Source organism: Cimex lectularius, unplaced genomic scaffold (genome assembly GCF_000648675.2).
Source record: "Cimex lectularius strain Harlan isolate CLEC.00 unplaced genomic scaffold, Clec_2.1 scaffold110, whole genome shotgun sequence".
NCBI lineage: Eukaryota > Metazoa > Arthropoda > Insecta > Hemiptera > Cimicidae > Cimex > Cimex lectularius.
The window spans coordinates 336,238-349,601 of NW_019392697.1; the positions used below are offsets into that span (position 1 = coordinate 336,238).

Consider the following 13,364-nt stretch of genomic DNA (forward strand, 5'->3'; position numbering starts at 1 on the left):
AATTAAATTAAAGGATGGGGCCAATTTACTGAAATTTAACATTGCGAGATTTATCCGTGTCACCTGCCAGGTATCAACTTGAAATTTGAACTTGAAAAGTTAACATACGATCCCAAAAATATTTAATGGAATTAATTAATTAACTCTAAGTTAATCATAGCTCAATTGTTTATTTTCCAGAAAGCGGGGCAATTAGCAGAGCCGGTTTATTATGCTTAAATGGATGGGGTATCTCCTAATGGCCCCTCGATGACTTATAGGTCTTTTACTCCGTCCCACCTTGTTAGAGATAATTAATATGATTTTGTCAAATAATAAATATATGTTTCCTTTAATAAATTAACAAACTAGTACTAACCTTTTTTTAATCAAAAATAATAGTGGTTTGCCAGTCGTTTTTAGGTTTTAATAGTGAAAAGCACTCCGAAAAGCCTTTTCCTAAATATAAAGAAAATAACTCAAACATTACAATCGATTTGTAATCTTTAAACTTAATTAATCAAGAAAACCTTTAACTCCTCCCTCGAATTTCTACAAGTATTTCTATTTAAATTTACACTAAGTTGTACGATTATTGTATTTTGACACCCTGCATTGATATTATGGAGTGCAGAGATTTCAAACGGTTATTGAAAGAAGTGTTTAAACCGGAAAACATTGTACACGATGGAAGCTCAACAATATTATTATGCTGTTGCTGTTAACTGCAACACTCATATATGCAAATCCGGCCTATCGGTACTGTAAGCGCTGATGAAGTGTGTAAATTAAGCGTAAAGCATCAAGTTGATTTTCCCTCTCTCAGGTTTATCGTCGAACGCGAACCATCGTCAAAGACGAAATTTTCCGCACAAATTATACAAAATTCTAAACTTTAACTATATTTCATCGATCTTTGTTTTTAAATTGTTACTTCTGAATCGCTATTGAAAATATTAATATTTTTATGTAAGGTTTTGGTTGAAATGAAAAAGTAAGTGACACGAGCGGGATTCGAAACCTTGACCTTCGGCTGGTGGTTCGAATCCCGCTCGTGACACTAACTTTTTCATTTCAACCAAAATCTTACATAACAAGATTAATTAATTGAAATAAGTAATTTGGTCAATAGACCACGAAATATAATGAATTGAAAATATTAATTAAACTATTAACGTGTATATTTGGCGACTGATTGTTCAAAAATTTGTTGATGTGAGGAGCGGTCAGAAATGACGTTTAAAAAAAGCACTTTTTCATTTTTTACCAACGTTTCGACCTTTAGTCGGGTCATCTTCTGGTCCTGGGTGAATTATAAAACATACGTTGATTGGAAAAAATATTTATATTTTATATTATATAAATAATATAACTTTTGAACCAAGTATTTCATAATCAGAAAAAGTGTAGCGCTGCTCTTGTGATGTCATGTTTGTTTATTATGAAATTATTGTGAAACGTGCATTTGAAAATTTCTGTTTTTATATTATTGTGACAGGGTGGAGAACGCGGTAAATCTGAGAAATTTTCTTTGATCATAGGCGGTTTTATTTGATTCAAAGGAAGTCGAGAATGAGGATTTTCCGGGTCGGATTTGTGATTCGGGATTTATTCAATGAACTCAGTCTAATATTGGAAACAAAGTTAATTGTTAAGGACGATAACAAAGCAAAAGGAAATATAAAGTTTAATAGTTTATTTGCATTACGACGGTGGCATAAATGTGAGTTGAGTTTGCATGTATCTTTTAATAAATGCTGCGTGTGCCTCTGTTAATGTAAACCATTTCTAAAAATTCACTAGTTTTCGTGGTCCGTATGACCAATCTTTCAATTAAGTAACATTTTTAGTTGAAATAAAAAAGTCAGTGTCATAAGCGGGATTCAATTCGGGAAAATTCAAAGGTGGGGATGAGATGGGAAGTTAGTGTCCGAGTGGATAGAGGTCACGATAGCTCAAGTGGTAGAGCAGCTGACAGCTCGTGACACTGACTTTTTTATCTCAACTAAAAACCTTAATTAGTTGAAACATTTCTAAAAAGTTGCTTTTGTATTTTGTATTTGTGATGAAATCAAAGTTGTGTTGTTTTCAAAATGGTATGTGGCCACTGTTGTTAGTTTTATTTTTGGTGTTTTATAGTCAAAGATTTGTGGTTTTTCCCGCTTTTTCAGATATTGCGATGTAATTGTAATACAAGTAGCTGGACAGTTCTTAAAATTAATTTTATAATTTGTATCGGATTTATAGGCTGTTGATGTCGGGTCTTTGATTTTGGAAAAAAGTACTGTTTTGTGATTATTGATAGCTAGTTTAATGTGGTCTGAGAAGAGACTTGTACAGTGAAACCCCTCGTAACTACAATTTTGTCCAGTCCCGACTCATTGATAAAGGAAATATGTTTTTTGGAACCCTCTACAACGGACACGTCTCTAACGGACGCGGATACACCGTTTTTAATGAAATAACGGACAGTTTTTCTTTTCTTTTTTTTCCTTTTTCTGTGACTATTTCTTAAATTTTTTTTTAATTACATACATATAACGATGTTCTTGCAACCTGCTTTCCCAGAATCAGTATAAAAGTTCATTTTTCAATATTTCATAATTTTAATTTTTTTCCCCTACTGGCCCTATTATCTTGAAGAAATTGTTTCCAGGTATAACAATATCCCTTCCAACATTATTTTTGAATTTTGAATCCCCAATTTACCTATTTAAAAGAAAAATATTTAAACTGATAAGGCTGATCAATCACCAAAGTAAATATTTTTGAAGTTTATATTCACTTATAAAATTCTTTCTCTCCGTCGAGCATGGCTCTGAAATGGAAATGTTTATACTTAAAAACCAAAGTTGAAATAATTAATTGTCAAAATGAGAATAAATTATCGGTTCGCGGTCTGGCCGTCAAATTTAAAATTGGTAAAACTCAAGCTACCGATATTTTGAAAAATATAAAAATAAAATTTTAAAACAGTATCGTGATGGTGATGCATCACATCTTCCTACCAAAACATAAATGTTTACATATTTTTGTTTAAAGTGTACATATTTGTTTAAAATTATTTTATATTATTTTTTTTCCTTTGGAATACATATAATAAATTTGTTTTTAAATACATAATAAATATACATACTTATTTATATTATGGCAATATTGATTATGGAGTGAATTTTGTTCATAAAACTACTGTGTTGTTACCCATCCCTGCACAACGGACAATTCTTCGGTTCCCTTAGCTGTCCTTTGAAGAGAGGTTTCACTGTATTTTATTTGTGTGATAATGGGTGGACTTGGAATTTATATTGGTTTGTGTTTGTGTGATTGGGTTGATGATGTGGTGTGGTGAAACAATGGGTGGAGGATGTTGTTTTCGGTAGTATTGGGTTCTAATTGTTTATTATTCTGTTATTATGTTTTTAGGGTAGTTGTTATGTAAGATTTGTTTATATTCATTATATTTCGTGGTCCGATTGATCATAATAACTTCGAATCCCGCTCGTGACACTAACTTTTTCATTTCAAGTCTTTTTATGTAAGTTATTAGTTGAAATGAAAAAGTTAATGTCACGAGCGGGATTCGAACCCACGACCTTCGGCTCAATACGCCGCTGCTCTAACAACTTGTCACGATGGCTCAAGTGGTAGAGCAGCGGCGTATTTTGTATTCACGAATCCCGCTCGTGACGTTAACTTTTTCATTTCAACCAAGACCTTACAAAAGATTAATTAATTGAAAAAATTTTGTTTATGTTTGAATATTTAATTTGGTGGAAGGATTCATGACATAAGGATATGATTCTAGGCGTGATGTGTAATTGAAGTAGTGATCTGTGTTTATTGGTTTTTGGTACCAATCTGTAGTTAGTGTGCCATCTGTTTATCTTATTACAAGTGTAATATAATCAATTATAGTGCTATTAATCAAATCATGATTTTAATCAATCCACAACACTTTCTAAAAGTACATAACAATACCTTCTGACCTTTACGTCAGAACAGCGTGAACAGCGTGAAAGTTAATTTTCGAGTGTACGTTAAACTAAATTCCCACTGTGGGTGAGTCGGCGGCCAGTTTTGAATCTTCATTATCTCGAGCGCTTGAGGTAACAATGAACCGAAGGAAGTTTCGGGTGCGACTCGAGGCCCTAATTGGTAGTCAATATGAAGTTTGTTAAGGGCTTCGAGGAGGCCCGGTTTACCGAGAAGTGTTATGAGGGAAGTGTAATGACCGCGTTAACACAAGTTCATTAACGGCGGAGTGCCTGGATGACCAGGGAGATAAAGGGCTTTGTTTATGGCGCTTCTAAACAGTGTTTATACCATAAGATAACGGAAATTGTCTTTGTAGGCGGAGTTTTCGTCGTGCTTCTTTGCGGCCTCGCGCTCGCCATTGTTGTCGCAATACTCGAGTTTTGTTGGAATTCGAAAAAGAATGCTCAAACCGATCGGGTGAGTGGAATTTTTTTTATCTTTAAACTAGGTAACTTTTTAACTGACTTTTTTTTATTTTTACAGCAATCTTTGTGCTCTGAAATGGCCGAAGAACTGCGATTCGCAATCAGGTGCCACGGTTCCAGGCAGAGGCCTGCTCTCAAGAGAAACTGCACCAGGTGCTCTCCAGGGACGACGTACGTTCCATCAGCCCTGGAAATCCAACACATAAACGGGGTAAAACTCAAAAATATATTAAAAAATGATAAAACCTTTTAGTTTTTTATACATATAATACTTTCCGTTATAAATACATGTTCAATGATTTATTTCACAAAACATACAGTAGTATTAATACAAAAAAGTTAAATCTCTAGTTTTATTTAAGATAGTACGCTTTCAAATTTAATTATCAACTGACTAAACTATTGCACAGTTTTACACTCAATATTTACCATTATTCACTCATAAATTGAGCGTAAGTTTTTTAATTTTCAATCTGTGGTCATAATGAAATTTGAAAAACTGTACCTTATTAATGAGGTAAATTCTAAATTTTTGAAGTGGAGTGATAGCACGTATAGATATTTTTTGGGTAACTTCTGCAAATTCACTATGTATTTGTTTGTTTTTTATCAAGAAACAAAGTCGATATTCGTTTTTTGCACTACAAAACACGCAGGAATACAGATTTTTTGCAAATAAAAAAACTAAATTTTCCTTTCTCTAATTTATCACCCTTCAAGTGCGTCCGATATTTTTCAAACGCATAAAAATTGTGGGCAACCGATATCCCCCGTTGCACATAAAAATGTATTACTTCTCTCAATTTTCACCAAATTCAACAATATTGAAACCATTGGAAATCAGAATATTTCTCATTTCAGGTGGAGTTAATAAAATGTACATTTTAAATCATAAGTGGGAAAAATTAGATGAAATTAACTAAAACTTTTCAAACGTTTTATTTGTTATCTCGGATTCGAATTTATTTTCGAAGGACAGGTTCCTGTGATTGCTTTTAGTTTATAAAACTTCAAATCTATAAAACATTTCTTACGGACCAACTAAATTATTTCAAAATAATGTCAATTTTTGTGTTTTCGAAAAATAATCGGAGACTCTCTTGTGAGGCAATTGGATATTTTAATTTTCTTTTCGAAAAACATAAATATGGTTATAACTTTTAAACAACTCTACCAACCTGCAAGAAACTATATGGAGGTTTAGAACCGAATGATCTCTATATAATGGCCCAAATTTGCCTCAGTAAATAAAATGCCACTGGAGGTATAAAATAAAACGTTTAAGGGCCGATTTTTAAATTCATCCTTATTTTTTCGCTTATAAATAAAATCGAAACTTTTTTGAAATTAGCTAAAGGTAGGGTAATTGCCTTTTTCAACTCTTGTAATAACGTTGAATTTGGATAAAAACTAGAGGTGTTATGAAATTTTAAGTGAAGCACCATACGACGAGAAAAATAGATTGGCTCCGCGAATCCAGCCCAAAAATGTATCTTATTGCTTGCTATAAAAAATCGTATTTAGAAGTTTTAAAGTACTTAAAACAAATTTGAATTTTCTTTTAAACGAAAATCATTTTTGCTTACTTTTCTGAAAGAGGGAGATAATTTTTATAATTTACATATAAATCTTATCTCATTTGATCTCTTACATTCATCAATGTAATTCAACTCGACTAACCACACATATCAAATTCAAACAACTTCAATAAAACAACGTACTTAAATATATATTCTAGTTCCTTTATTATTAACAAGTAAGTGTTAATATTTTTATAAAGTTAGTAGCAAATTTCTGTACACATGGTATTAATTTATTAGAATGGTATTAATGAGAAAAAACATGTACAAAAACAAAAAATGCTTCGAGCAATGTGGGCAAAAAATTGTTTTGAAAAACCAATTTGGATTCCTTTTAAGCATCGTGTAAAATCATTAAATACGATTTTTCTAGTAAAAAAATTATGGGCTGGAATAGCTTTTTAATTAGCGTTATTTTAAGTAGGTCGATTCGTTCTTTTACGTAGAATAATACATGGATGTACGGGATCATATTAGATAAAATTAGATATAAAATAAGTTACAAAAACAAATGATGATTCCTTTAACGCTAAACATTTTTTTAAACAATTCGGATTCATACAAATCTTAAATACTAATTTTAATACTATTAAAAAATAAATGTGGTCACAAATACGGCGCTTTGCAATGTTAAACCAGCACGACCGATCAGTCGTGAGGGTTTAATCTATTGAGCGCCTCGTGGAAAAAGTCGGTTAAAAATTTTAGCAAGAAAAACATTTTATTTTTCGTTTTTTGCTCCTCAAAAAAATAAATAAATAAATAAATAAAATACAACGTTTTACGAAAAAAAAGTATTTTTGTCAAAATATTTACTATTCAGATGGTTACAATTTATCCCGAAAACTTTAAGATGGTGGTAACTTTGAAATGGCTCTACATATTTTCGGAAACCGTTTTTAATAAATGATTTATCAGAAATCTTGAGATGCGGTCAGGTGTGATGTAGGTTTCAGAAAAACATTTTCTTTATCGTGCAAACTTTTCGATCTTTATTGAGACCATCTTCAAAACCTGAACCTGAAGATGACTAACAGTCACTAAACACCACACACGTTGTTAATAAAGTACAAATATTATCACAAAGTTAGCCTTCGGAAATAATAGGGTATATAAACAATCTATTTGTGGACAATCAAGAGATAAGTAAAGTGTAGATTCGTCCGGGATTGCATCAAGGCAAACATTACCACAAAACCACCCTTGTTTCCAAAAACAAAATACCTTTTGGCCCTGAAACCTTTTGCGACATACCAAACCACCAAAAACATCACTTTCACAAAAACCAACCTTTATAATGGTTTAGAAATAACAAACTACACACGATGGCCTCTGTAGCCACTAAAATTGGAGGTACAAAATAAAACGTTTGATATGTTTTTGTTTAATTCATCCTTATTTTTTGACTTATAATAACTATAAATCTTAACTTTATTGATATAAACTAAAATTAATTCAGCTTTCTAGCACTTGCAATGAAATATACTTTGGAAAAATTTCAGAAGAGTTATGAATTTTTAAGCAACACTGGGCATTGGCGAAAAATGTCTATTTTTTGTTTATTAAAAATACTAGAATTATAGAGCATCCAAAGGTGGCATAAAATAACCAAATCGGGGTTTTCTATAAACATATTTGAACTATTTTACTCTTTTTTACGAGGATTCGCAACAGCAGAGGTCATATCAGCCCCAGGGTACCGGTGTTTTTGATAAAAAGCCCATTTGTAAGTATGTCGAGTTCGAAAAACCTAAAGGCATGTTACAAGAAATAAAACGTCAAAAGAGGAGAAAAAAGTCGTTTTTTAGGGGCCCGGAAAAGATCTGTCAAATAGAATGCACAACCAAATTAAACTGCTGAAAGTTCATGGTTTATAATAAAAAAAAGTGCGCCCTGATGAGTCAGCGATTTGCGAAAATAGGTTGAAACTTTTTTTTTCCGCGTGGCACATAAATGAAAAATCAAAGGGTTTATTGCCAGAAATAAAACGTCAACGGTGTAGAAAAGGTCATGTCAGCAGTCGTGAAGACGAAACGGTTTTTGTCCCTCCTTCGGATAGCACAGACTTTTAGACCCTGAAAAATACTTGGACGAGATCCCGTTAAAGAGAATCATCATTGACGTCTGTCATCAGTGACGATCCGTTTTTCAGATCCGAAAGGATGATCCGATGCAAATCCGCCGGCCGGCAATTTTAACCGTATTCTCCGATATTCGTTTCTGCGAAAACCGGTCCCGCATGATAAACACACCCACCCCTCCTTTCCGCAGGTAGGTTCCTCCTGTTCTTTCTTTATTAGCCCTTGTTATTCCTTTCGCACTACTGACACGTCCGCTTATTTTCTCGAATTTTCCTTCGCAGCGACATTCTGTCTTTGTAAGCATGAACGATTTTGATCAGGCCAACGTTAAAGGGGCTTTTCTGCCGACTTCGTTTTATTTGTGCCTTTAGGACAATTTTTTACAGTTAAATTCTCACCTTTTCTCCGCAACTTAACCAGATTTCATGGATTGTTCCTAATTTAAGTCCATTATTTTGAATGAAAATCCACTTTAGCAAGGTGAGTACTTTCGAAGGATCACCTTGTGTTATTGCTAGACTAACAGCATCCCTGCAATGTCTTTATTGTCACAAATGACAAATTCTGATATATGCTTCTTTTTGCCAAAGTCAACATGTTTCTGTCTCAATTTTGTCTTATTTCTACACATGATATTTTATTAAAAAGGCATTGGCCTAGATTTACACCAATAACTGCTTGCTAAGCGAGTCTTTTTATTTGAAATAGTAATATTTTTTCCATTTTTCTTTGCGTAAAACTGAACCTCAAAATTTTTGAGCAGTTGATTGTTCTCATGACACAATTCTAATATTACTAGAGCTATCTGGCGTTATTTATTTCTTCATACTTTGAAAGAGCGAAAGAAACATCAGTTGAAAAGAGGGGGACAATCCGCACAAAAGAGATAGGTTTTTAGTTGAGATAAAAAAAGTCAGTGTCACGAGCGGGATTCAAACCCACGATCTTCGGCTTGATACCCCGCTGTTCTACCACTTGAGCTATCGTGACCTCGATCCACTCAGACACTAACTTCCAATCTCAACCCCACCTTTTGAATTTTCCCTCCTTTTTGCCATTTTTCAAATATTCGATAGCTCAAGTGGTAGAATAGCGGCGAATCTAGTCGAAGGTCGTGGGTTCGAATCCCGCTCGCGACACTGACTTTTTATCTCAACTAAAAACCTTAATTAATTGAAAGATATTAATTGATAAAGCGGACCATGAATATTAGTGAATTCAATAGTATTCAATGTTCCCTTAGTTAACAGGGATGTGGTCAAATAAAATATTTTTAATGTTAAATCTTCGCCTAGCGTTTGGAACTTCATTGTACCTTCTTCAGGGCTTGATTTTTAGTCAGAAAGATAGTTGTTTTTAGTTGTAATTTTAGATCTACTGTCCGTGATATTACATGAAACTAGGCTAGTCATTTCATAGTTTGAAAAGGTGAAGAAAAATTTTTATAAAGTGAGAAAAAATATTTTTAGTGACAGCATGAAAATAAAACGATTCAGGTTTATTTACTTCTAACTAAAAATCAAGCTCTAAAAATAAAATTCCGAAAGCTAGGCCAAAATATAAAATGAAAAATATTTTATTTGACCACATCTCTGATAACAAAGTGAACATTGTCTGCTGGTAAATAAATCTACAAAACAAATAGTTATAGCATTGTAATATTAAAAATATTATTAGACAAGATCTCGTTCCTTTTCTATTATTACAAGGTAATTCTTCTATCGTTTTTTACGTAAAGGCGTTATTATTTTGTTCAGATAAGAGATTATTATTTTGTTTTTGTAAAAGGATTTTAGTTGTATTATGAAATTATTTATATTATTTTAATATTATTTTGTCTGTGCTATAATATTACTATTATTATTATTATTAATTCTTAAGGGCGGTTAATATTATTATTATTATCAAATTCATTAGAATATGTGGTCCGGTTGACCAAATAAAATCTTTCAATTCATTAATCTTTATGTAAGGTATTGACTGAGATAAAAAAGTCAGACGAGCGGGATTCGAACCCACGACCTTCGGCTAAATACGCCGCTGGTCTACTTGAGCTATCGTGACTCATCGTATTTAGCCGAAGGTCGTGGGTTCGAATCCCGTGACACTGACTTTTTTTTCTCAACCCATATCTTACATAAAGATTAATTAATTGAAAGATGGTATTTGGTCAATCGGACCACGAAATGTAATGAATTTCATAAGTTAAATGAAGTATATCTTCACTAAAGCTCTCTGTGACCATTTCATTTGTCGCCTAGAATCAAATGTCATTCGGTTCATTTATTATCTAAGTTTAAATTATTTTTGTAAAGCCGTTTTAATACATGATGTCTTAATTATTGAGAAAGCCCAATTCATGAAATCTCACATGTTTATTACAAACCAATACATTTAATGGGGCGTCGGTGTCGCGACGGTTGAGGCTTGATTACTGGAAGGTAAAGGTCCTGGGTTCAAATCCAGCGGCCCTGTCGAACCCGACATACTTACAATGGGCTTTTTTTCAAAAACACCGGCACCCTGAGGGTTTATATGACCTACACGTTGCGAATCCTCGTTAAAAAAAAATAGATTTGATACTCGGGAATTTTTATTTCATCTAACCAAATACATTTTTTTATGATTGTTTTTAACAAAACAATATAAAGCAAAACGGTTAAAGTAAAATACAGGTATGAAACGTAAAAGGAAGTTTTGTTCAAATTCTTTTCAATTCATTAAGGTTTTGGTTGAGAAAAAAAAGTCAGTGTCAAAAGTGGGTTTCGAACCCACGACCTTCGGCTAAATACGCCGCTGCTCTACCGCTTGAACTATCGTGACTTCGATCCACTCTGACACTAACTTCCCATCTCAACCCCACCTTTTGAATTTTCCCTCCTTTTTGCCATTCTTCAATTGAATGCTGATTAATTGAAAAGAATTTATTTGGCCAAAAGCCAAAATCTAATAAAATTTTGTTCAAATGTTAAAAAGGGAGGTCCTTACAGCCTAAAATGTTTGGCGTTTTTAACGTTTTTGCTAATTATATTTTACACAAAGGAGGAAAAATTCAAAAAGGTGAGGTTGAGATGGGAGGTTAGTGTCCGGGTGCATCGAAGTCACGATAGCTCAAGTGGTAGAGCAGCGGCGTATTTAGCCGAAGATCGTGGGTTCGAATCCCGCTCGTGACACTGACTTTTATATCTCAACCAATACATAGCGGTCGTGGGTTCGATTCCCACCGTCGCCTCTGGTCCTTTTTTCTCATAGATCATAAGGCAAAAAAAAATACATAAAGATTAATTATTATTATCCTAATGTTTCTGCATCGGCCTGACACGCTCTCCTCTGATTTCACGTGGGATCACCTAGTATTATTGCTATTTCAAAGTTGAGGTACATCATCCCAGTTAAGGCTTTATAGTCAGCGATGACAATTTCTATGTACAGTCAACATCTATCTTTCTTTGCCGTTTTCGCTTTCTTTATTTGGTATTTTATCCAAATGGCATTGGCCTGAAAACAGGTTTAACTCATTTCCTCCGTGCAAACCGAGTCTCCCTGCTTGATACAGTTATAAACTTTTATGTATTATGAGCCTACGATTAGAAGATTGACGTTTCCTAGGAATTTTCCTATAGGGAAATGTAATTTTTGTTTCCCTATAACCTCTTATTTTACAATTTCAGGCCCATAGGTGGACATTTCTTATCCTAGATAATTGTAAATTTATATACATATTAGAGGAGTGAATGGGATGTGCCTCAGGGGTTTTTCTATTAGAAAAAAAAATCTTTCTATCCCTACAACCTCTCCTTGTTCCGTTTTTGTTCCATTGGTACACTCTAGGTTGATTCATCAACTTTCTTAATGCATAGTTTGATTTATAAAAGTATTGAGTTTAGTCGATACAAACTAATAAGAAAACATTCTCACACTTTCTAATGAGAGTGTTAAAAAAATATATTTGAAGCATTTTTCCTTTCTTTCTGAACAGAATTTTTGTTTATTGCAGGAAACTGGTATCCTCCCCATGATCGAGATGAAAAAGTCGTCACTCGGCTACGATCCGGACACCTAGTGAAAGCTACAGGACTCGACGTCCCTCAAAGTCGTCGAGTCCACCAAGCTTTACTGGCCGCAGGAGCACCACGTGCCTGAATCCTGTTACCAAGAGACGTACACGTAACACCAGCCCAACCTCGAGGTCCCCGCCAACTGGTTCTTCCTCTAACGAGTGGGAATTGATTGAACTGTAAATAGATACCGGTGTATAAAATTTTGAATTGAAGTTAGCTGAAATGGGAATTTTGTTTACAAAACTTGAAACATTTTTATTAAACAAAAGGAGACTAGGAAATTTGTGATCATTTTGTAAATAAATAAATGAATTTTCTTTGTAAAACAACTAGAAAAAGGCTCAATTCAGGGATACAGTTTTTATTTGTAACACAACCAACGGTCCAAGACTTATAAAGGATCAACTAGAAGATAAACAACCGCAATTTAATTTTTTTTATTTAAATCCTTTAAAAAGGTTTTTTTTATGCTGCAAGTAGATTTTTTACACATGTACAGTTATAAAAAACCGCCCATTTCTTTTTGTAGAAATTTCAAATAAGTGCCTATGCAAAAGTAAAATGTTACTATAAAATTCATCTATGTTGTAAATTTAGCAGTTGGAACGATATGAAAAGCCTTTTCTCTCGACTTCGAGGTGATGGAAGAAATTTTGATTTGTTTTATTCAAAACAACTGAAAAGTGTACAGTTTCTATTGTTGTTCCTTGTTATTTATTAAATGTGGTTTAAAATAGGTGTAATTTCCAATTGTTTTTTTAACTCTATAATAGTTAATTCAGCAGATTCATAATTTGGAATATAATTTAAGTGAAAATGTCTAGCTGGTGAAAGGAGAGAAAACGCCGAAAATGTATGAAAACAAACATGCATTAGTGATATACATATACAAAAAGAAATTCATGTAAAATTTTCCAAAACTTTTACTCTTTATTTAAGAAGAATTTTTAATAATAAGGCAAAATGCTTTGTTAAAACTCTTCTATATTGTGATTAATACAATTGTTTTTATACATTATGTTATTTTTTAACCTAACAATTGTCCAATGGTAATAAAAATTAAAAATTAAACAAAAAGGTAAGTTTAAAAGCAAATTTACCTCCCCTTTATAAAAAGTTTTTTTTACTGTAATTAAAATTATCAAAATGCTTCACTTAATTAAGGTTTTTAGTTGAGATAAAAACGTCAGTGTCACGAGCGGG

The 13,364-nt window shown here is 33.0% G+C and overlaps 1 protein-coding gene across 1 annotated transcript in view; it reads left to right on the forward strand.

The window, feature by feature from the left end:
• LOC106674284 (glutamate receptor ionotropic, kainate 2) overlaps positions 1-13,095 on the forward strand; it is a 306,995-nt gene extending 293,900 nt beyond the window's left edge. The window contains exons 15-17 of the mRNA XM_024226052.1: positions 4,331-4,431; positions 4,498-4,650; positions 12,098-13,095. Of these exons, the coding sequence (XP_024081820.1) occupies positions 4,331-4,431; positions 4,498-4,650; positions 12,098-12,163 (320 nt within the window). The 3' untranslated portion in view covers positions 12,164-13,095. The remainder of the gene's footprint in view (positions 1-4,330; positions 4,432-4,497; positions 4,651-12,097) is intronic.
• The last annotated feature ends 269 nt before the right edge of the window (positions 13,096-13,364 follow it).